At 38.3% G+C, this 24,227-nt stretch overlaps 1 protein-coding gene across 3 annotated transcripts in view; it reads left to right on the top strand.

The window, feature by feature from the left end:
• Positions 1-23,764, top strand: part of LOC113039407 (unconventional myosin-IXb-like) — a 44,679-nt gene extending 20,915 nt beyond the window's left edge. Inside the window, exons 3-42 of one of the 3 annotated variants that reach the window (XM_026197303.1) lie at positions 2,510-2,604; positions 4,455-4,517; positions 5,679-5,778; positions 5,973-6,073; positions 6,167-6,296; positions 7,342-7,431; positions 7,514-7,630; positions 7,716-7,850; positions 7,951-8,072; positions 8,187-8,328; positions 8,925-9,120; positions 9,369-9,444; positions 10,260-10,352; positions 11,086-11,199; positions 12,059-12,098; positions 13,344-13,460; positions 13,936-14,016; positions 14,133-14,243; positions 14,338-14,457; positions 14,549-14,698; positions 14,781-14,938; positions 15,036-16,082; positions 16,173-16,236; positions 17,215-17,333; positions 17,884-17,990; positions 18,079-18,257; positions 18,843-18,950; positions 19,103-19,273; positions 19,396-19,437; positions 19,523-19,634; positions 19,711-19,784; positions 19,873-20,065; positions 20,207-20,335; positions 20,414-20,519; positions 20,601-20,732; positions 20,809-20,932; positions 21,157-21,204; positions 21,903-22,018; positions 22,097-22,224; positions 22,547-23,764. In XM_026197303.1, coding sequence (XP_026053088.1) covers positions 2,510-2,604; positions 4,455-4,517; positions 5,679-5,778; positions 5,973-6,073; positions 6,167-6,296; positions 7,342-7,431; positions 7,514-7,630; positions 7,716-7,850; positions 7,951-8,072; positions 8,187-8,328; positions 8,925-9,120; positions 9,369-9,444; positions 10,260-10,352; positions 11,086-11,199; positions 12,059-12,098; positions 13,344-13,460; positions 13,936-14,016; positions 14,133-14,243; positions 14,338-14,457; positions 14,549-14,698; positions 14,781-14,938; positions 15,036-16,082; positions 16,173-16,236; positions 17,215-17,333; positions 17,884-17,990; positions 18,079-18,257; positions 18,843-18,950; positions 19,103-19,273; positions 19,396-19,437; positions 19,523-19,634; positions 19,711-19,784; positions 19,873-20,065; positions 20,207-20,335; positions 20,414-20,519; positions 20,601-20,732; positions 20,809-20,932; positions 21,157-21,204; positions 21,903-22,018; positions 22,097-22,224; positions 22,547-22,974 — 5,778 coding nt within the window. In that variant the 3' untranslated portion in view covers positions 22,975-23,764. The remainder of the gene's footprint in view (positions 1-2,509; positions 2,605-4,454; positions 4,518-5,678; positions 5,779-5,972; positions 6,074-6,166; positions 6,297-7,341; positions 7,432-7,513; positions 7,631-7,715; positions 7,851-7,950; positions 8,073-8,186; positions 8,329-8,924; positions 9,121-9,368; positions 9,445-10,259; positions 10,353-11,085; positions 11,200-12,058; positions 12,099-13,343; positions 13,461-13,935; positions 14,017-14,132; positions 14,244-14,337; positions 14,458-14,548; positions 14,699-14,780; positions 14,939-15,035; positions 16,083-16,172; positions 16,237-17,214; positions 17,334-17,883; positions 17,991-18,078; positions 18,258-18,842; positions 18,951-19,102; positions 19,274-19,395; positions 19,438-19,522; positions 19,635-19,710; positions 19,785-19,872; positions 20,066-20,206; positions 20,336-20,413; positions 20,520-20,600; positions 20,733-20,808; positions 20,933-21,156; positions 21,205-21,902; positions 22,019-22,096; positions 22,225-22,546) is intronic. The other 2 variants (XM_026197304.1, XM_026197305.1) reach the window with 2 other exon arrangements.
• The last annotated feature ends 463 nt before the right edge of the window (positions 23,765-24,227 follow it).

The raw sequence follows: 24,227 nt of genomic DNA, 5'->3' as shown, positions 1-24,227 counted from the left end.
TTTACCTATTATTTAATCATTAATTTATTTTTTGTTTACTGATTTTGTATTTTGTTTGTTTTTTATTTCATCATTACATTTTTAATTTATTTATTTAATCATTACTTATTTAATTAATTTTATTTACTGAGATATATTTTTGCTATTTATTTATTTTAATTTAGCCATTATTTACTTTTTTCATATTATTGTGCTTTTGTTTCTGTGTTTTTATGGTTTTATTTAAATTTACTTAATCTTTTCAATTATTTTAACAGTTTGAAAATAAACAACAACCGATGTTGTAATAATAATAATAGTAATTATTATTAGTATTAGTATTAGAACTATTTTTATTAAATATTATTATAAAGGATGATAATAATAATGTTTTAATAATAAAGAAGCTTTATTATGATTTTTTAAAAATAAAATTCCATTTATGATATTTTGCAGTTCCATTTTTATTTTGTAGTTAATTATTTGTTAATTTTCTGTTAAATTTTATTTAATTATTTTATTGTGCCTTTGTTTCTGTGTATTTATGGTTTTATTTAAATTTACTTATCGTTCATTATTTTTTATATAGTTATCTTTAATCTTAATCTTTTCAATAATTGAAATCGCTATAAAATAAATAACATCTGTTGTTATGTAGTAAAAATAATACTAAAATAATAATAATAATAATAATAAAAAATTATTATTACTACTACTATTTTTTTTATAGTAATATTATTAAGGATAATAATAATGTTTTAATAATAAATTTGTTTTATGACTTTTTTAATTAAATAGTTTATTATCATTTAGAGTTTTTGCTTCCTATTATTATTATTATTATTATTATTATTACTTAATTTAAAATGATAGATTTTGTTAGTTATTTTTATTTATTTATTTATTTATTTATAATTATTTATGTATAGTTATTTTTACTTACTTGGAACAAAAATGTTGGGAACAAAAATAAATGACGACAATGTCATTTGTTTGTGTATTAGGTAGTTTATTTATTCATTCATTCGTTTATTTATTCTGTTCATATTTTCTGTTACTCTGTGAACACAAACGCCGCGTCCTGTAACGTCATGAAGTCATCGGTGACCGAATCGTTGTTTTGGGGTGAACTGTTCAGCAGTCCTGATTGGTTACAGCATCCCCTCAAGCTTTGCCCAATGTTCAGCCGTCTGCTTCAGCAGCGGGTCAAAGGTCGAGCGTGGGGGGGGGGGATCTTAATTAGGTTAGCGCCCTTCCCACTGCTGTTCAGCACAAAGCCTCCTCTTTAGCATGCAGAGCCTCTTTCCCCCGCGGCGGGGCTTCGAACACTGCAGTGCATTGTGGGCCGGACCAGATTGACGCAAACGCAGAGCAGAGTTTGTTTTCTTGACCGTCTGAAACCACAGGAGTGTGATTTAATCTGATTTATCATGCACCTGTTCCTCTCTGCAGTCCGCTCTGCAAAGGATTTCGATTAATGTATGCATTTTGTGTTTTATTTATTTATTTATCTGTATTTATCCACTAATTAAAAACATTAAATAAATGAAATAAAAAAAATATAAGTCATTTCAAATGAAAAATGTATATAAAATTTGTGTATAATATTTTGCATTTGTTTGTTTCATTATCGTATTTCATTATTATTATCATCAATTATAATAATACATTATTATAATAATCATAATAATGTTTTTATTATATTTGTATTAAATTTTTATTATAAATAATTAGTAATAAGCTATTTATTTATATGGATCTTTACATAAAATTAGGATTAAATCTTATTAAATACTGCAATTTTATTAATTTTATTTGTTCTTGTTGCTAATAATAATGAGGATAATTATTATTTACATTAATAAATTAATAATTAATAATAACGTTGCATGTACATTTTGAATTAAATAGTTTAATATTGTTTAGCTATGGTTATATTTTTGTTTCTACATTTAGCGATTTGTTTTTCAATTTATTATTTCTATTACTTGTAATTAAAAGATTATTAAAGTAATAATAATTGTTATTATTATTGTTGTGTAACTTGCAAATAACAATGATTCATATCATAATACATTATTATTATTACTATTATTATTCATTGTTAATAATTGATAGTAATAATGAAGTAGTATGATGCTTATATTGTTGTTATTATTATGATATGTTAATTACAATAATATGATTATTAATTAATATTATTACAATAATATTATTTAATTAATTTAAATTTAATTTTAATTTTAAATGTATAATGATAATAATACAATAACATTTGATCATCATTATGCATCATGATAATATTATAATGATATTATTAATAATGTTTTAATTATTAATAATCAAAATGTTGTTATGTTTTGGATTAAGTGCACACGTTTAAACCAATAAATAAATGTTTGTTTTTAGAATATGTAAGGATTATTTGTCTGCATATCTTGCTGTAAAAAACAAAACCACTTGTCTTTTTACAAAATCTGATTTTACGGAGTCACACATCCTGTTTTTTTTTTCCTTCTGTCTCTCGCAGGCGTTTGGAAACGCAAAGACGGCCCACAACAACAACTCCAGCCGATTCGGGAAGTTCATCCAGGTCAATTACCTGGAGAGCGGCGTGGTGCGCGGGTGAGAGTCACACACACACACACACACACACACACACACCCTGCCCTCTGATGTCACTTCCTCTTCCTCCTCAGAAGAGCTGCTGCCTCTAATCTGAGATCGATTCTGTGGTTTATTGTTCGTTCGTGTCATCTGAACCGCCATCTGCCCAGTTTCTGTTTTCTTCTGCTTGTAGTCGTCCTCTTTGGCTTCTCTCCCTCTGCATGAGAGGTTTGATGTTTACTTGAGCTTCCAGTCAAATGATTCCCAGACCAGTTTGGCCCTGAAAAATCACACTGAACCGAAAGGTTGTGCAGGAAAAAGAAAACACCTGTGAATTTCATTTAAACATTTTCAGATAATGAAGCAATAAGTCATTGAACGATTGAATAGAAATTAAAATTTATTTTTTTAAGTTTGTAAGTAAATAGGTAAATTTAATAACTAGCTAAATAAATTATATAATAAATATAATTTATAATTATATTTATTATAAATATATAATATATATATAAAATGTTAGAAATACATTTAATAAATTAATGTAATATATTTATTATGTGAACATTAATAATAAATGTTTATTTTACATTTAAATAAATTTAAATAATTATGTTTTTGGAGGGGGGTGAGTGCAATTCAAAGAATTTCACCTTAAATAAAAAAAAAAAATTAATAGTACTATGATGAATTAAAAAAAATGAATAACTAAAGAAAAGTCATATCTAAATGAATCAATTTAAATAATAAATAAGTTATTTTAATAATGTAATGAATGAAAATCTAAAGATTAACGGATACATTTTATATATAAATAGGGGTAAATGATTAATATAATATATAAATTAATAAATTAAGAAAAAAAACTTGATTTAAGTCGCCAAAAGTAATTACTTCTGTAAAAAAAATCTATTTTTTAAATAAAGTTTATATTTTTGCGTGATAAATGACAATGCCAGTTCATAAATGTTATATTTAAATAAATTGCATGAATAAATTAATGTTTAATATGTAAATAAATGTAATGTCTGGATAATTTTTTTTATAAATACATAGTTAAAAAAAAATAGATTTCATATGAAAATAAAATCAAATGAATAGATAACTGGAATATAAAAAACTGCATTACAGTGAATATTTTATATGAAATAAACATACATTTTCTTTCAAGAAATACCAAATTCCTAAACATCTGTTTGCACTGTAATGAAACCTGGACATTTCCCGACCAAACCCTGGTGTGTCATTTACCCACAATGCTTTGTGCTTGTGAACAAAGGTCATGAGTGTGTGATGGAGCCGAGAGTCAATAAAGCGGCGGGACGCTCTGAGTCTCTCTATTGTCCCCCGGCCCGAGAGAGTTCAGCTTAAATCACTGAACGAGGCTCATCAAGTCAAACACTGACTCCTGATAACACACACACAACTCTAGAGTAGAAATACATCAATGAGAAACAAATACAAGTAAATAAAATGGAGATTAATATCTTAAATCAGCATTAATGCAATAATTTGATTAATGCATGTAGATGTTAATAAATGCTTGCACACTTTTAATATCTAAATACATGAATAAAAAAATTTAGTTTACCATTATTTTAGGGAAAAACATTACAAATAAAATGTTGTTGTTTTGAAATTTTTATATCAGCATGAATTAATGGTAATACAATTATTAATTATAAAGTATATTAATATGCAATATAAAAGACGATCACGGTTTCATAATAATGACTATGTAATAATAATAACAATGCATTTAATTGTCGTCAAAATGCATGTTTCATGAAAATAATATAATGGGAAAGAGGGTTTTGTTCAGGACATGTGTGCGCAGACTGAGGTTTGTGGTGTTTGTGGTTGTGTTTCAGGGCTGTGGTTGAGAAGTATCTGCTGGAGAAGTCCCGTCTGGTGTCCCGAGAGAAGAACGAGAGGTACGGATAAACGTTGCTCTGGCTGGTTAGATGTTCCCCGGCGTATCTGTCGGCCATCGCTCTCACAGCCGTCACAGTTAACCTCATCATTATCAGCTCGGATCAGATCAACATCGAAACCTGAAAAACATAGCCTAGAAATAAAGACTCAATAGTGTGAAACACACTGTAAAATAGCTTTGGTTCATTAGATGAGCAGCATGTGCTTTTGGGATGTACTCTAGTGAACCGATTCATTCAAATGACTCAGATCGGGGAAACAACTCTTGTAAATTAATTGGTTCAAAAACAAGATATCATCATCTTCGAATTTAACGTGCAACTAAATAAATTTAGTATCTACATAGTTTTAAATGCATTAAAAAAAGACTGTATTAGACTGAATATTTTTATTTTAGTGAGCAGAGATCGAATAGGACCATCACTTACGAATGAACTGATTCATTCAGATGGTTCAATGCAAATGATTCGGTACAGAAACCAGATAATGGCATAAAAAATGAGAATATATAAATACATTTGAATGAATGAATGAAATAAATTTTTGGTTTAATGAAAAACAAAACAATTTAAATCAGCATAATTGAGTAGTACCATCATTAATGAATCGGCTAAATCAGTCAGATGGATTATGTAAATGAATTGATCCAAAATGGCCTATACACACACAAACACACACACACACGTATATATATATATATATATATATATATATATATATATATATATATATATATATATATATATATTGTGTGTGTATATATACCAAATTAGGGATGGGTGATATATTGCATGCTATTGTCACATGCATTTCGTTAGTAAAGCCAGTTCCCTGATTAGTGCTAAATCACCATCACCTGCTTTCAAATGGAGCACCATTTAATAGATCACTGACAAGCTATGCAATATCGCGTTCATTATTCCAGATAAATCGCCTTCAATAATGAACGCGATATTGTGTAGCTTGTCAGTGATCTACGGCTTTACTGACGAAATGCGTGTGACAATCGCATGCAATATATCGCCCATTCCTATACCCAACAAGTTTAGCTGACAAGTGGTAGCTCGACTGTTGTTTACTTTAAACCATGAGGAACATGTGACTTGTCGAAAACTGTCTTTTCCAGCTCAATAAATCATTGTTTTTTACTCCTCGCTCAGGAACTATCACGTGTTTTATTATCTGCTGGTGGGTTCGTCGGAGGAGGAGCGTCGCGAATTCAGACTCCTGCAGCCAGAAGAATACTTCTACCTCAAACAGGTGAACGCGATCATATACACATTTTATATATATATTTATATGTATACCCTTTCGGTTTTCGTGGCAAATGCATCCCAAATTTTCGTTTACTGAATTATAATTTTGGTGCATCCCTAGTGTTTACTACATACTAAAATAGCTTTTGCATCAAAAACTGCATTGATATTGCAACGGTTTTCTGTTTTCGTTTGCAGCAAAACTTTACGATAGAAGATGCGGACGATCTTCGGCACGACTTCGAGCGACTGCAGCAGGCGATGGAGATGGTGGGCTTCCTGCCGGCCACCAAGAGACAGTGAGTCAAACCCTTACCACAAATGTCTTCTGACTGCAAGGAGAAGGAAATCAAGTATCTGAGACGCTATGTTGTCCGTTGCGTTCCTCGTAGGATATTCTCCGTTCTGTCGGCCATCTTGTATCTGGGTAACGTGACGTACAGTCAGAAGTCGTCCGGCCGAGAGGAGGGTCTGGACGTGGGCCCGCCGGAGGTGCTTTCCACACTCTCAGATCTGCTAAAGGTACATGCATTTCCAAAACGTACCACCAGGGGTGGGATTTTTACACATTTATACAGATTTCATCATAACACGGTCGATATAAAAGTTTTTAAACTTACAAAAAGATTTACTCGCATATATTTCAGAATCTGGGAATATCAGATGTTTCATAATATAGTGAGTATTTTATGAATACTAATAATAAATAAAGGAAAAACTAAATATAAGCGATAGATCTGTATGACAATAAAGGGATACATTTTAAAATAATGGTTGTCTAAAAAAAAAAAAAAACTTGTTTAGTGCTTGGATAAATTCCGAAATTTGTAATGATGAAATCTGCCAAAATAAAAGTTGAATATCTGTATTTATTATTGTTGTTGTTGTTATAATTATTACTATATTATAATTTTAATTGCTATAATTATTAAATGCTTTATTTTTTACAAATATTTTATAGTTACTCCAGTGTTCATTTTTCTTTATTGATTATATTTCATAATGTAAATAAAATAGAAATATAATATATTTATTAAAAAATATATATTTTTAATAATTTTAGTAATTATTTTAATGATTTTTCTCTTTCTTTATTTTATCTATATGTTGTTTTCTTTTTTATATGAATGTTTTTATTGTTGTTATTTTTATTATTATTAAATCTTATTTTTATTTTACAGTACAATACTATTATTGCAATAGAAATGTGTTTTGATTTGTTTGAATGTAATAATTTAAATTATAAAATATATAAAATATGAATAATCTTTAAGAATAATAATAAATATTATTTTATATACAGTTTTTTATATTGTTATTGTTTTTTTTTTACTATTGTTTTTTTTTTCTGATATATATTTATGTATTTATTAAAAATTTGTAAAATAAAATAAAAATATTGTTGAATATTTTGAATAGGTATTGTGTTGACCTACTGAATGGGCAAAAACTGATTTTCCTTCATTTTTGTCTTGAGTTGATCACATGATATCTTGATTTTTGCGCATGGTTTTCCTGCTGTAGTTTGTTGGATATTTCGAGTGTCACGTTGATGTTTGTTGTCCAGGTTAAGGAGCAGCTGTTGGTGGAGGCTCTTACCAAGAGGAAAACGGTGACCGTAAACGACAAGCTGATTCTGCCCTACAGCCACAGCGAGGTGCGTTAGTCATCCCCTTTCATACGCCACTTTTAGCCGAGCATCCAGGTGTCTTGTAGCTGAATGAGTGTTGTTTGTGCAGGCGATCACCGCTCGAGACTCCATGGCCAAGTCTCTGTACAGCGCCCTGTTCGACTGGATCGTCCTGCGCATCAATCACGCGCTGCTTAACAAGAGAGACATGGAGGAGTCCGTTTCGGTACGACTGATGAAACCACAACGATCAGAATCTGCGTTAAAGATGTTCAAGGTCCCCTAATCATGTGGTTTCTCCATCATTTCAGTGTTTATCTATCGGCGTGCTTGATATCTTTGGCTTTGAAGACTTCACCACCAACAGCTTTGAGCAGTTCTGCATCAACTACGCCAACGAGCAGCTCCAGTATTACTTCAACCAGCACATCTTTAAACTTGAACAGGTTAGTGGACTGGTTTGCATGGGTGAAACCTCCAGAAGGGTGTATGAACTCTTGTTTTTAGTGGCGATTTGATCCCAATGTGTGTTTGGTCCACCTGCAGGAGGAGTATCAGGCCGAGGGCATCACCTGGCACAACATCGACTACACCGATAACTTCGGCTGTATTCACCTCATCAGCAAGAAGCCCACTGGACTCCTGTATTTACTGGATGAGGAGAGCAAGTAAGAGCAGACCGCTCATCTGACTCATCTCATTGCTCTCTGAACTCTTTATTATTGTTTTTTTAAAGATTAGCACCAATGTATTGTGCTTGTACATCATTTGTTTCCTTGAAGCTTTCCTCACGCCACTGATAAAACCTTGCTGGCCAAGTTCAAACAGCAGCACCAACAGAACAATTACTTTGTGGCGACTCCAGTGTTGGAGCCAGCCTTCGTTATCCTCCATTTTGCAGGGAAGGTCAAATACCAGATTAAGGTAATAGCAACTGAGGAAAAGGAGAAATCTTGATTTATTTTGTTTATTATAAATAAAATTTGTGCTTTTATTTTAATAAAATGTGACACAATTCGTTTTTTTTTTTTTATAATAATTATTATTTAAATTTAAATTTAATTATTATTTTTTTGGCCAGGCTAAATTATATAAATACATTTAGTCTGACCTTTACAAAATTATTGTAATGGCACATAAAGTATTGATTGCTAAGGTCATAAAAAATAACTTATTTTATATGTTAGCTAGTTAGCTAGCTAGCTAGCTTGCTAGCTAGTAAGGTCAAGCCAAATAATTTTGTTGATTTTTTAAAATGTTTTGTTATTGACACAGTTAAATTAGCATCTTAAACTTATAATAAAAATAATTCATTATATATGTTATTATTTTATGCATTAATATTTATTTAATTATTTGTGTGTTATTGATGTTATTGATGTTTACAACATTCCTTTAATGACGCATAAGTAAAAATGATTAAAGGTTGCTCAGATAAAAATCAATGTAAAAATGACACATTTGTATTAAATGCATTTAAAAGAAAAGTTTTGTACAACGACTCTTTTGCATATTGACAGGATTTCCGTGAGAAGAACACGGATCACATGCGTCCGGATATCGTGGCTCTCTTGCGGAGCAGCGACCGAGCTTACGTCCGGCAGCTGATCGGGATGGACCCGGTGGCGATGTTCCGGTGGGGAATCCTGCGCGCCTCCATCCGCGCTTTGGCCGCCTTCAACGAGGCCGGACGCCGCTGGGCAGCCAAGACTGCAGGTAACCTATGCAGCATCATGCACTAGTTTCCAGCTTAGCCCAAAACTTGGTCGTGTTATTTATATCCTGCACGTGAGAAAGCTAGCCCGGTGACGCAAACGGTCAAGGATTTCAGAATGATTAGTCTAAGAAGGGATTATGAAAATAAATGAGTAAGATTGTTTGCGAGATGTTGTGGGTGGGGTGCGCCCGGGATGTTGAAATCATGCCGTCAACGCTGTCTGTGTTTGTGTGTTTTGGATGGACAGGTGTGGTCAGACCAAACTCCAGAGTTCCTCTAGGAGAGCTGCAGAGATCCAACCTGCCCATTGAGAGGATGTACCGGTAAGTTTTGGACTCGGACTGCTGTGGCTAGAAAAGAGATTGATACTGAAGAGAGAGGGCGAGAGAGAGAGAGGGGAAGTATTGTGAGGAACTTGATCTCTTCCTGTCCTTTCGTTGCCTTTGTGTGGCAGGTGATCATGTGACCATGCTTGCTCCACAAAGGCACATTGCAGGCCCATTCTCACAGTAATCTCATGCGCTAAGTCCCATTTCTGGAACTAGCAAATCTGTGATGAAAGCATGTCCAGGTCATATTTCTTTTCAAAATCCAAAGAAGTAAATAGGAAAATATATTTGCATGGAGAAAATGAAACAGAGCTTCAAAGCTTTTCTTGAAAAGTATACAAATGCACTAAAAAAATTACATATTCATTTATTCAGATACGAATCAGTTGAAGGCAAAGAACAAATGCAATTAAAATCATATTATTTTTCTCACATTTCAGTAATGAAAACTGGGCGGGATGTGCTTAGCTGTCACTAAACTATCATAATGCCAACGTATTATGGTCTGTATAATTTTATGCAAAATGTAATTTCTCACTTTCTCATTTCATTTTGCGCTGAAATATGTCCCCGGACATGTTCTTGAGTGAGACTGTGTGGGAATTATCAAGTTAATAAATGTACTTGTTCCTGCAATGTCCCTCTGCGTTTCCTCTGGTGTTTGTCAAGGGTTTCCCCTCAGTTACTGACCTCTGATCAGTTTCATTAAAGTTTAACCCATACGGTCAATAAAGCTGGTCATAGATCAGCACCTGCTGGTGGCGTTCGCCCTCGAGTGACTGTGTGTGTGTGGTGTTTATTTTCTACAGCCACGCTCCTATGCTTGATTTCTCCTTTGATCATGCAGAGGAGCGCCCTCTAGAGGCTTTTGAGGACATCTTTGCTAGTTATGAGAGTAAGAAGTAAGTGGACTTGAGCAGAACATTTGAGGTCAGACGGGGAGAGCTTGGCGGCTTGGGAAGGCTGGGTTTCTGGTATTCTGAGCAAATTCAAATAACGCATTCAGATGTTCGCAGGATCCAGAAGCTAGCGCTGTTTTCTCTTTATGTGATCAAAGGGCAAGCCAGAGTTTGCATTTAACCTGGTTTGCTCAAAGAAATCCACAGCATACACTCATAAATCCCAGTTGGGTCCTTTTGAGGTTTATTACCTGTAACTACTCCCAAGTGGGAAGGAAACCATAAAGCGTCCTTTATAAGGGAAGCGAGTTCACTTCCTGGTTGGTTTGATGCACTATTAGCAGTGCATTCCCAGCCCCCAGTGCCAATCCTACCTGTTTGACCTCCTGTTGTTCTGATCCGAGTGGTAAGTGAACCAGTGCATGAGTCCAGATCTTTGCTGATGGGGGTGCCTACCCCCGTTTTAACACCCCGTCAGGTCAAAACAGCATGGAGTCACCACTGAAGCTTGAAGGAATAGTTCACCAAATGAAGGGCCTTTTCGAATTTAACACACTTGCCTGCATTTGTTCATTGTACGTGATTCCTTTTTATTTTGTGGTGGAGGGTGTATCCTTTCACGAAAGTCGGTTAACAACATTGGTGTTGGGTTCCTGTACTTTCCCTTCCCCTGTTCAACTCACCTCACCTCACTCCTTCTGTCTCCTCCCCGTACCTTTTCACCGGGCTGAATCAGGGACATGCATGTCCAAATCATCAACTCCATTAAGGACTTGCAGTTGGATGGGGAAGATCCACGTAAGCTGCTGCAGTCCTGGGGTCGCCTGCGGTTCCCGCGCCACGTCCTCCAGTGAGTTTGACCGCTGACTCCCCTCTGGCTCAGAATGGATGGGTCCTCCTTGCTGACCCTTCATGCCTTGACATCATCGGTTGGCATCGAAGCCAACGCTTGAGGCCCTTTGCTAAGCTTAGTTCTGAAATGTTCCCTACTCCCAAACTTTCCCAAATATGCACCGTTACTTGTCGGCTTGCCTTGTGACTTACTGTTTAACCGTCCTTAACCCTGCACTAATAACATCCATCTAACAAGTATGCCAATTATTTTTAGATGGCTCCCCAGTGGTGTATGTTAGAGGAATGCATTTTATGCATAGTTTATGAGCCGAAAGCAGTGTGATCTTCATTAGCCCTCGAGCTCGGAATGGTAGCCACATGCTAACATGCTGCATGAACTTATACTAGACCCACCCATCGAGTCTCTACTGTTTTATGAGCTGTGGAAAGCTTCAGAAACGTGGCTTATGTAGACCACAGCCATCGAATACACTTGAATCGTTAACTTGTCCTCCAAATTAGGAATGCCGCAGATTAGTTGTGCATCAATAAAAATGTCCATCATTCCTCACTCCCACCCGCCCCTGTTTTTATCTCCTCCAAAACTATGATCTTTGTTATGGTGAATGCATGCTAGATTTAACCCCAGAGAGCACTGCGAATCCTTGGATTTCAACAGGGATGTTAAACGAATGTGGATCCGGCTTTTTCTACACCATTGCGTAAACAAATCTTGTGCTTTTTTCTTAAAATGCTTCTTAAGTGCGTACGTTCACTTACGTCGTGCAAGCCACGCATGACTCACTCTACTAACACGCAATATCACATCGCTTCTTATCTCAACAAACCAACTTCCTCTTCCTCCTTCCTTACAGGAAAAACAAGAACCCCAAGACAAAGCAACTCATTCCTAAGGTAATGCTCTCGTTTGCTGAAATGATCTAAATGCATATTTAAATGAATTCTGTGTTAGTGTTTGGCTTTCAAGATGCTGTAAGTGGTTTCCGCTGGTTTTGTAACTTCCACTGGTATTGGTGATGTCAGCTTATGTTAAGGGGGGCATAACACACAGTTTTGCCCAATCTTACTTTAACCTCGAGTACCTATGGAGTAGTTTTCATCCTTCACATATCAAAACAGTCTTTAGTTTTATCAGATTTATAAAAGAAAGATACAGCTTTACGATTCTCTCCAAAATCAGTCAATCTCCTGGAGGCATGCCGTGGGCGGAGCTAAAGAGTTACGAGCACTTGCGCACTGATTTGCCAACAAAACACAGAAATTTGATGCTTTTATACTTAACGCTTTGGTTCTGAATGTGACTGGGATCTTTTATTGCATGGACTGCTCCATCTTTCAGTATCAAACGATGTGCAAATCCATCGTTGAACTGGGGTTTGTTTATAAAACTTTCATAACCAAACCGACGGGAACATGCAAACACATTTGAAACTGTGTCCACTTTTCACATAACACCGGGTTTTATGGGGGCTGAACGAGGTTATCTTTTCCCTCACAGCCATAAACATACTTCTTTGGAGACATTGTTTTTGAGCAAGTCCTCTGCAGACCCCTCTTTAACATCTGCACGGTCAAGATTATTGGACTAGAAGATCCAAATCAACCCTGCCATTGAAAAAATGTTGGCATGCAAACTAAAAAACATATCCTACTCTGTATAGTATCTGTATAGTATCCTATCCTGTACTTTAAACTTTATAAAAACTCAAAGATAGTTAATAATAGTAATTAATCATTATTGTGTACTGCTTAGAAACTGTTCAACTGTAGGCCGTTTAAGGTTTCAGTACAAAACTTCAGCTTGGTTTGTAAATATAGGATTGCAACCATAAACACATGTAACCAAGTATTAATCTGAACAACTCAAAAGAATCACTTACAGCACATTTAACTTGTTAGCATTTGCAGCACAGCTGGTACATTTCCATCACCACTGGTAATAAGTGTAAAGTTTAGCCACGATTGTTTATGACTTTCCGTTACATGTGCGGTGCTGGGTAAATGTTTTGATGACTCTACCGCTGTAGCTTAGGCTGGAATGAGATTTTCCATGTCGTCATGTATCCATGGTATTCATGTGGCAAAATAAAGTCTCCTTGTGTGAGAGATTGAATTTCTGTTTTTTGTGTGTTTGGGCAGAACCTGTTGGACTCTCGTTCACTGAAATTTGTAGTGGGCCTCCATGACCGCACCACCAAGTCTTTGCTTCATCTACACAAGAAGAAACGTCCTCCCAGCATCAGTGCCCAGTTTCAAGTAAAAAAAAAAAGAATTTTATTAGATTAGCATTAGCAAAAACAAATGCTAACCTCATGGAGGCCTTGTAATACATCATAATCACAAATTTCATCAAGTATATTTTACTTAGTGCTTAAAGTTGGTACAATAGTTCAGTCTAAATATAAAAATATTATTTTAGCCAGTATTTGTTTAAAGTGCATTTTTACATTTAGAGTTACATGCTGTTAGCTTGGCGACATGCTAAAATCAAACTTATTGTGCCATGTGCTCTGCATGAGAAGAGCTGTTTGTGTATCTGCCTTTATTGCAAGTTGACTGAAAGGAATAACAGAAATCTCACTTGGTTTTGGAACAGTTTAAACTCTATTTTAAGCACTAATATTTCAAATGTTAGCATTAGGGAATGCTATGAATATTATACGCCAGTGGTCTAATTGGCCCAAAGGCATAATTTGTGGTTTTCTACTTTATGATTTTCTCTATCGTGTAGACATCTCTTAGTAAGCTTCTGGAAACGCTGGGAAAGGCGGAACCATTCTTCATCAGATGCCTTCGCTCTAATGCTGAGAAGGTGCAAATGAAACCTCATTGTTCGAGTTGATCTTGATTTTAAGTTCATCAATCTGTTTCTGTTGTGCAAAATCTTTGATATGAGATCTAATTTAGTTTTTTGTTTCCGATGTTCAGAAGGAAATGTGCTTTGATGAAGCTCTCATTGTGCAGCAGCTGAGGTACACAGGCATGTTGGAAACAGTGCGCATCAGACGGTCAGGTTATGGAGCCAAATACACCTTTCAGGTAATGACCCGATGAACCGCTAACCCTAAAAGTTTATGTAAATGTGTAATTTGGTTTTTCGGGAAAAAAACAAAGCTCATTTACTGTATTATAGGAGTTTACTGAGCAGTTTCGTGTGTTGCTGCCAAAGAACGCTACGTCCCTGGAGGACATATCATCTCTATTGCACAGGCTTGGCTTTGACCACACTACCTACCAGATTGGGAAAACCAAGGTCAGCATTTTTCCTAGGAACCGTTTAATCGACAACTTTTCTAGGTTTGGTCTTTTTAGCTGTTATGTCTTGTAATATTGCTTTTCTACAGGTGTATCTCAAAGAGCTGGAAAGGCAAAAGCTTCAGGACATCCTCCACAAGGACGTCATGCGCAAAATCATTTTCTTGCAGCGCTGGTTTAAGGCTAAAATGCAGAGGATGGAGTTTATTAGAATGAGAGAGGCAGCCATCTTAATCCAGGTATGTCAAAATTGGTTTTGTGCTTGGGCTGTACTCTTGCATTTTTGTGTCCGGTATTTGATTTGATTGACTCTGTATGCAGCGCTCATGGCTCAGCTACCGCAAACACAAGTTCTGCCAAGCGGCGCTTCTGATCCAGTCAGCATGGCGAGGCTCCAAACAGAGAGCAGAATATCGAAGAACACAAACATCCGTCAAAAAGATACAGGCACTTGCAAGAGGGCATTCGGCTCGCAAATGGTATAGACATCACACACATTAACAAGAAATCGAAAGCAAATGTATTTACTTTCAAAATGCACATTGTTTGCTTAACTTTTGGATTGGGTCTTGATAGGTACTACTCCCAAAAGGAAGAGAAGAGGAAAAGAGAGGAAGAGGAAGCTCGGAGAAGAAAAGAGGAGGAGGAGAAAGCAGCTCGACGAGCCAAGGAGGCAGAAGAGGCTGCTAGGCGAGCTAAAGAGGCTGAGGAGGCAGCCAGACGAATCCGAGAGGAAGAAGAGGCAGCCAGGAGTGCCAGAGAGGAAGAGGAAGCAGCTAGAAGACAGAAAGAGCTGGAGGAAGAGGCAGCTCGGCTTGCTTTAGAGGCTGAGCGGAAGGCTGCAGAGCAGCAGGAGAAGACGCCTCTACAACAACCAAAGGCACCAGGCAAGAAGTCTGACGATGTGGAGACACTGGTGCTGGAGCACCCTAAGGCTCCTGTGGATGTTGAGAGTGAAAGTAAGGGCAGGGCCCAAGTTGATGTCTCAAAAGACCAAAATCATTCCGAGAAGGTTCCTCAAATTGAGGCAGGTCCTCACCCTGAGGTTAAAGAACACCAGAAGCAAAACGAAAATGGGTCTTCTGCACATCCCAGAGAGGAAGGTACACATGCTAGACCCACGTCTCTTGAAATACCAACCGGACAAAGCCAAAACGAACCTCCTTCGCTCTCCAAACCTCCAGCATCCAGATGCCTGGAGAAACGGGAGCTTAGGAGACAACGTGGCCTAGAGCACAACCAGAGAGAAACTGAGCGAGCCGCTTCGGCTGGAAAAGACGACAAGACTCCAGAGAGTCCAGGAAAAGCAGACGGCAAGTTGAATGAACGGTCCGATAGCAAAGAGTTGGATCAGTATACCTTTGCGGCTTGGAAAGTAGACAAGACGAAGAGGGATGCCAAAGATGTATCATCTGACCCCGTTCGACCTTCCACCTTAGCCTTAGATATCCCTACTTCTGGGCCTGGAAGAAATGGCTACACTGACCCGTCCATTTCCGCTCAACCTGCTCTTGCCAAAGAAGAAGCCAACAGGAAAAAAGAACCAACAAGAAGCAGCACTCAGCCAGAAAACCTCATAGCAGGACCCCGCAGTCTGGAGGACAGGCTCGTCAATACTCTCCAGTATGGTTTCTAGTGTTCTCCTTCTTGTATATCTTTTTTCATCTCCTTGTATGATTCTGACAATAGCCTCTATCTGGTTTTCTCAACCAGGAACCGCGGGATCTCTATGTCACTAGACGACGTGTCCAAAATAGGTTTGGGCGGTTCATCACAGGTAACGTTGACTTGATTTAACTAGTTAACCCAATGGTTAACATGAAAGAATGCATTTATTTTTGTCTCTTGAAGTTTGTTTGACTGGTTCAGTTCCACTGCAGCCATGCAACCAAACAATCTGCTGTTCTCATTACATTTGGTAATTTAGGATTATAAATTAAAAAGTCGCTTGAGTTTTCATGATCATGCTTCTCTGGCCGATTCAGGACAAATCTCATCAAAGACGCAGGCGACGCAGGCTCGCACTTGCACGTATATGTTTACCCATTAAAAGTGTTGAAATGGAGGATGCAGAGTACTGGACTATTCCTTTGCCTCCCATCAGTCCATTCGAGGTGGTGTATTGCAGCCTAAACTTTGATGCTGTCCTGAGATCTGTGGTGTGGGGGCTGCTGGTGGTTTAATCGCTTGGAATCCTGGCAGTGATTGCAGATATTTTTAACTTGTGCTGACTAAAAAGAAATGATACTAAAGCAGAGTGAAGGCCTTTAGTCTGTTTGTTATCCTATATGTACAGTTTAAAGACGCTTGCCAATTTTGTTATTGTCATGCCATCACACTATAGCTTGAGCTGTTTGGCTAAAACTTCATTCACTGTGAATTTTGAAATCTCAGTGGCCTTTAAAACTGGACTTCTGGGATGAAAAACTGTAATATTAAGATTCAGTGGCACACAATTTCAGACTCTGGCTTATTTCTTCTGTCTTTCCAACCATTCTTGATTCTTTTACAAGTAAAAAAAAAAATAATTGTACTTTTTAATAACTCAGTTTGGAACAAGTAAAGGGAGGAACTGACCCACTTCAGCTTCCTTTAAAAAAGTGTTATCTACATAGGAAGAAGGAACTTTTCTCCTTGTCAACTTGACAGGCTACTCATTGCGCCATTGCTATCTAAACAGCAGAAACGGCTATGCTACTTTACACTGTACCGCATAAAATTAAGACATTTGCTGTGTTTATACATTTTGTTGTAGATACAGTCCAGCACTACGGTTGGTCCTGAAAGATTGAAGGCCAGCACATTAAAGGAAAAAGTTAATGACACTCGCAGCCTGCAAGTTACATCACCTGTCCAGCCGTCAACCCCAGAGAGGTACAATCCAACTTACTGGTGTTACCAATTTAACTGTTGCTTAGCCCAAAAAAAAAAAAAGATTGTGAAGAAGGTCATTTTATTTAAATGTACTTTCATATATTTGCACAGAGTATGTTTCAGTCCTTATCTGCAAGACTGTCTATCTTAAAAAGAGAGAGCTTACTGGCTCATCCAACACTTTAAACCCCATCGCACACTCTTATCTGTACTAGAATGTGGTCACACAGGAAATCTGACTCATTGGGACTCATGGGAAAATACAGCCCCTGGCTTACGTCAGCAGTGCATACTCTTTATATCTGACTCCTGGCATAGGTTACAGACTCCCATATATAGATGCAAAACGTCTGCTATGAGAGAAGTAGAGATTCCTGAAATTCCATAGTTTGAGGGAAGGTGTGCAATCTCAGTGTGTTTTGATAGTTAAATCCCTCGCCTAATCAGACCTCCCAGCACACTATGCTTCTGTTTTGCTAGGACATTAATAATAAAATACAAAACTTGCTTCAACTAATTTTATACAATGGTGCATTTTTTTTAATAATAGGACAACAGGGTTTTTCAGAAAGATCCTGAAGAAACGTCCACATAAAGAAGCACATACCCCGGAAGATGGAGACCTGACCCTAGCTTCCTTTTTGGAACAGAAAGAAGGTACATACTGCAAAGACAGCATGGGATTATTTTTGATTATCATACTTTTATCTCCATTTATTGTTCTTTTTTCCCCTGTTTTTGATAGCCATTTCTCCATCACGTTTGCATAATTCAAAGCTTCATGCGAGTCGACCTCCTCAGACCCCCAGCATCAAGATCAGCCACTCAACAACTCGGGCCTCTGAGCAGTGTAACTCCTCTCTGAACCGTGTGATCACCAATGCCAATGAGCTACGCCACCTTGATGAGTTCCTGGGCAATCAGGTCTGAAGAATGGATAGGACTGAAAGATATTCAAGATTTTTGAAGTTGATTGTGTGGCTATGCATAATTGATGCAATATTGATTGATTGAGTGATTGAAGACTGTACGAAAAAACTGTTAAGACTTGTTTACACTGGGATGAATATCGCGTGCGATTATTGCCAAGTTTAACGCCTTGACACAACAAAGGGCATCAATGTGAGTGTGCACACTGACGCGCAACGACTTGGTGGCGCTCAAGCATAAAACAGTCTTGCCGAGTACACTTTATACCTAACTACGAAGAGGAAGTAGACCAAGAAGATGCATTAAGGCAAGATGAATGTAGAAATCAATTTGTTATGGAGAGGAATTGCAGATCAAATAGGATTTGTATAGCGCCATCTAATGTCAGGGAGTGAATTTGCACGTTCACTCAGCACATCAGCAGTGAAAATCGATTGGCTAAGAACACAAAAGACATGTAGAGAAACATTGGCGTTAAGCATGTGCAATTATCGTCCTGGTGTGTACGAGGCTTAAGAGGTGTTAAATCTATAATGTATGCATTTTTGACAAACTTGCCTTCTCTCTTATGCCGTGTAGGTGAACGATCTACGCTCGCGGGGAAAGCAGCTTTCAGGAACAGAGAACATCTTCATTACTGCCACTATGCAGTTTAGAGAAAACATCAAGGGGATGTACTCATTCTCTGTGAGTAGATCTAATGCAGCACTCCCTAAAATTACTATTTTTCCTATCCAGCTGTGGTGGAATGTGAATTTGTTGGTCTGCTATGTCAAGTTTATATTGTGGGCATTGAAAGAAACTTCGGTTCATGTTATTAAATTCTTCTTCAACAACAGAAACCACAAATTGGGTATAAGGCTTTGATGAATAGCTACCACAAAAAAGTGATCAGCCTAGCAGGAGAAAAGCAGAAAGGTGAGGTTCCACTGGTGGTCAATCTTTTCCAGTCAGTTCTGGATGGCTTCATCAGAGCGGAGATCAAAAAAGAAGAGGCCGATCCAGCCAAGGTGAAAGTTCATGCATGCCCTGTTACCCTCTAGACTTAATTATTTGATGAAAATGTCAGTTATTGATAACATGATGAATGCATGTAATCCTTTTGACATAACTTGGGTAAAATCTGTTTCAGCCACCCAAAGGTCGCAAGACGAGAAGGAAGAAGGACAAAAGCGTGAGTATCTCTGTCCAACAGTCCATCCATTCATATCGACTCTGCCTTGAGAATTAAGAAATCTAAACATTTTGTCTGGATTTAGTTGGAGAATCCATTGGACCATGTGTTTACACATTACCAAGTCAACATCATGCAGTCTTGTGATCAGTGCCCCTCCTTTATCTGGGGAATGGAGAAGGCCTACATGTGCAGTTGTAAGTTGATGCGTCTCCTGTTAATTTGCCTTCGTTCGGGCCAAGAACACCGTATGATGTTTTATTTTTGTTACAGATTGCAAAATGGTTTGCCATAAGAAGTGCATTTGTAAAATTGTCATAGGCTGCGCTACGTTCTGCTCCAAGAAGGTAAGCATCCAATCTTCTAAGGATTCTAGAGAAGCAGTCATTTAGAAATCTTGTTCAATTGGTCGATCTTTGTGTGATGTGGGTTTAGAGTGATGATGAGCCTGGATCACAACACTTCGGTGTGCGCGTGTCCCACCTGGTCAACAACAAGACCCCTGTGCCAGTCGTGCTGGAGATAATGCTGGAACACGTGGAAATGAACGGACTGTACACAGAGGGCATTTACAGGAAATCTGGCTCAGCCAATCGCATGAAGGAGCTTCACCAGTTGTTGGAAGCAGGTGAGCCATCATGGATATTTCCAGAGCTCAATGGCACATTGGGAAGACGACCTCTCTGTCTCTTGAGTTTTTTGTAGCTTACCCTGCCCGCTCTGATAACTTTGTTAAATAATCTTGTGTAATGACTGCGTGTTTGTGTAGGCCCAGAGAATGTTTGTCTTGAGGATTACCCCATCCATGCCGTCACTGGTCTTGTCAAACAGTGGCTAAGGGAGTTGCCTGAACCTCTCATGACCTTCACGTACTACAACGACTTCCTCCGTGCAATAGGTCGGTCCCCTCAACACCATTCTCCTGTCGTTTTGGTAGCACTTGGACATGCAGTAACTCTTTTGTTGTTTTTCACAGAACTGCCTGAGAACCAAGAGCAATTGCAAGCCATTTACAAAGTTTTGGAACAGCTTCCACCAGCCAACTTCAACACCCTGGAGAGACTGGTTTTCCATCTTGTCAGGTACAGATGAGTACATGCAGAACAAATGCCGTTAGTGCAAAACCATGTATCTGTCAAGTGAACGATCTGGTTGCATTGCAGGGTTGCGAAGGAGGAGAAGAGCAACCGGATGACGCCAAACTCTCTAGCCATCGTTTTTGCTCCCTGCATTCTCCGTTGTCCGGACAGCGCCGACCCACTCATGAGCATGAAAGACGTCGTCAAAACCACCACGTAAGGACTTCACATCAACACTGCAAGCTCTTTTAAAGTGAATGAAGTGTCAAGACTGAACCTTTACTTTCCTCAGTTGTGTGGAGATGCTAATTAACGAACAAATCCGGAGATACAATGAGAAAATGGAGGAGATCGAGCAGCTGGAATACGCTGAGGCTCTGGCTGTCAATCAGCTCAAGCTAAAAAGACAAAACACGGTACACCTGACCCTCATTGACTTACCTGTCCTTTAGCAGAAAGTCTTTCTAGCATTGTTGTACCATTATTTCAAAGTGGTTGGTTTCCAGATGCCTGTGAAAATTGTCCATGTTTTACCTCCCGAACAATCACTTTCTCCAACAGTCCGCAACCTTTCACAAGGCACCTTCAGAGAGTAATATTCGCAACACTTTTTTTGCTTCTCGTTTTTATGTCTCTGTAGTGCTGGCATTTACCTCTCAGATTTATCACTCCTTACAAAGAAGTGGCGGTACGTATGTCCCTGTGGTGTTGTGAATCCCGGTAGTTTGGCATGTCCATGCATCCAGTGTGCATGCAGTGTACAAGTCATGCCTCATTAATACTAACTCAGTCCACTGCATGTGTTAGTGTTATTTTAGATCTGTATATAAGGGTGTCGGGTGGATGTCGGTGTAGTTGTGTGCTGGTTTTGGGTGGTCATTGCAGTGAATGGCATGAATTTCAAAGCTACGCAAAAGAAATTGCTGAATATTAAACAATAGGGGCATTCTACATTTTTTTTTTTTTTGTATAAAAACCGACAATAATGCAGAAAGATAAGCGGTTTGACTGGTAATCTTTGTTTTTGACTTCTACAAACCTTTGAAACTCATGCCACGGAAACTTACAGACTTTAACTTTATTTGGTTCCACAATGAAATATAGCATCCATCCAAGTGGTGGAAATTCTTTCCCAGTAGACCTCCTCTCTTCTTTCAGACTTGACTCACCTTTGAAACATCTCTAGTATTTTTCACTTCACCATTTTTTATGCCACACTTGAAGATTTACAACTTCATAGACTAACCACGTAGGGGCAGACTTGAGTCCAATGAAAATGTTTAGGACTGTAGTCCCATCTTCCTTTTTTGAGGCAACATTGGTAAAAAGCTAGAATCTGTCAAACTCATTATCTTGAGTTGAAGTTTGTATCTGTTTGGGGTCTAGGTTCGGGTGAAGCCGTCTTCCGACCTTTGCGCCGTACCTGAGAATGAGCCCCTGGATTCAGATACAGAAGCTGAGCGAAGCCTGATGGAGCGCATCAAGTCCATCAAGCAGGAAAAGTATGTAAATGTTGAAGAAGTCTCACAAGTAGTCTCAGGACCACACTCTTGAATGCCGTTTTCTGGTTTATGTTCCAGAGAGGACCTTGCCTGCAGGCTACCAGAACTAGAACAGCCTGGTTCTGACCAGGAGAACGTGGACTCGGAGACGTCTGTCAGCTCCGAGAGCCTGTTGGAAGAGCGAGCGGTCTGTTCGGACACGGAAGGTCAGTATTAAGGTACAGACTCTCTTTGTTTCGGACCAGCCCTTTGTTTTTCTTCTGCGGTAGTCACCCATGTGTGGGTCCTGTCCTTGTTGTGTGTGGCGCAGGTCTGGACGGGATAATCCTGGCGCATTAAAGAGGGTGGCGGTGCCATCCGCTCTGTAGTAGGTTGTGATCTCATCTAACCCAAGTGTTTGTGCATGGTTGCGGTGATGGAATAAGACACTGCATGTTGTCTGTCTTTTATGACTGTTGGTGGCATGGGCTCTGCTTTGGGCTTTCTTTTTGTCTTTGGGGCTTGATTGGTTCTGTCTCTCTATTGTAGGACAAATAATCGTAATTCCAAGATTATCCAAACCAGCTTGGCCTCCCCTGAAGTCTGTCACCCTGTCCCACGGAGGCAGCATGTGGGCTGACAGCGGCTCTCTTACTTCACTGTCTTCTCCTAGGCTTCAGCTCCAGCGTCGCCACCCTATCATCCCCAAAACGGTCAAGCTGCCCCCAGGAATCTTGTGCCATCCAGCTGTACAGTCCCTCCCTCCCCGCAAAGCCCAGTCCCTCACCCTCATCCAGCGGCGAGAGCAACCCGGTCGCCGCAAAGACAGCATCCAGTCTCTCTACATCAGCGCTGGAACAGAGCTCCTCTTCCCAGCCTCACCTACAACCTCAGACACCTCCCAAACACAGGAGCTCCAGACCTCCTCCCGACGTTTCTCGGACCCGGACATTGCTTTCGTGAAGGACGAAGTTTGACGTGCAAAGCTGTCTGCTCTAGAAAGAACAACTCGATTGGTTGTCGTCATGGGTGCTGACTGCTTGCCCCGGCTGTAGTGACTGATTAAGAGAATCGTCTCACCTAGCACTTTCCATACTAATAATATATTGGATTTTAAGAAACTTTTTTTAAGACTCTTGATTTGTGCTGCATATTTGCATTGACATGCATCAATGCTTGATGCTTGATTTTTTTAACTTTTTTTTAGCATCAAGAAAACAGTCTTGCACCTTTTGTGTCTTTATGGAACAGGAACAGACCAATTCAACCATGAGGAGTGATACCTTGATGGAGTTTTGTGGACTGATTTATTTGTACACCCAGTGCTTTGTTCATCTTAAATTGACTTTTAAGCTGCTGATCCTCCCTTAATTACTGTAATTACTCAATGGACAAGTTTTGACTAGAAGGGGGACGGATGCAGCACTAGCCACTTTCCTCTTGGACCAGAATGCCATAACCGAATGCAGTTTTCCATTTTGATGAACGATATGACACTTTGGATCTGCGTGGATGTCTGTTTAGAATAGCTTTGTGTAGGACTAAATACAGTTTAGTGGCCAAGCCATTGTGTTTAATACTAAAGTCAAGAGTTATGAATGCTGTTGAATGTTGAATGAAAATTATGGATGCATACGAATGCCGGCTGGATGTCTATGATGTAAATCACGGTTTGCATCACGAAGACCATGTGTGCCTATCGTTTTCTGGATTTAATGGAGAAATGAAACTAATTATTTTCCTACAATACAGTTTATACTGGCTGCAGATCTGTTAGTTTCCTGTTTTTTCTTAACCCATAATTCCCATAATGCTTCCGTTTTGCTCAAGAGGACCCACCGACATTCTTCTCTTGCTCTTCCTGTTCTACATAATCCTAAACATCACCCTTCAATGACACAACATCAATTAATGAACACAAAACCATTATAGATTTCTTATTGTGTTTTATTTAAAAAAGGTGAGTAGTGCAGCATTTAATTTATAAACAGACAATAGGAAAAGCAGTGTCTCTCCAGCTTAATGGTACAATATTTACATTGATTGGGGGAACAGTGCTGTAGTGTGCTCAGTGCTTCATTGACAATAAGTTCGTCCAGAAAGTCCAGTTCAGATAAAGTGTATTATTAGTGTATTAGGAGTTGCAGAGTCCTGCTCAGCCTTGTTCCTGTACCGTGACTTCGAACTCAAACTAAAATGGCTTCGTATTTGTGTAATGTTCGTTCTGTTA

The sequence above is a fragment of the Carassius auratus genome, chromosome 22 (assembly GCF_003368295.1).
Source record: "Carassius auratus strain Wakin chromosome 22, ASM336829v1, whole genome shotgun sequence".
Lineage (NCBI taxonomy): Eukaryota > Metazoa > Chordata > Actinopteri > Cypriniformes > Cyprinidae > Carassius > Carassius auratus.
The sequence above is the reverse complement of the archived record's forward strand: the minus strand, read 5'-3'. Positions and strand labels throughout refer to the sequence as shown.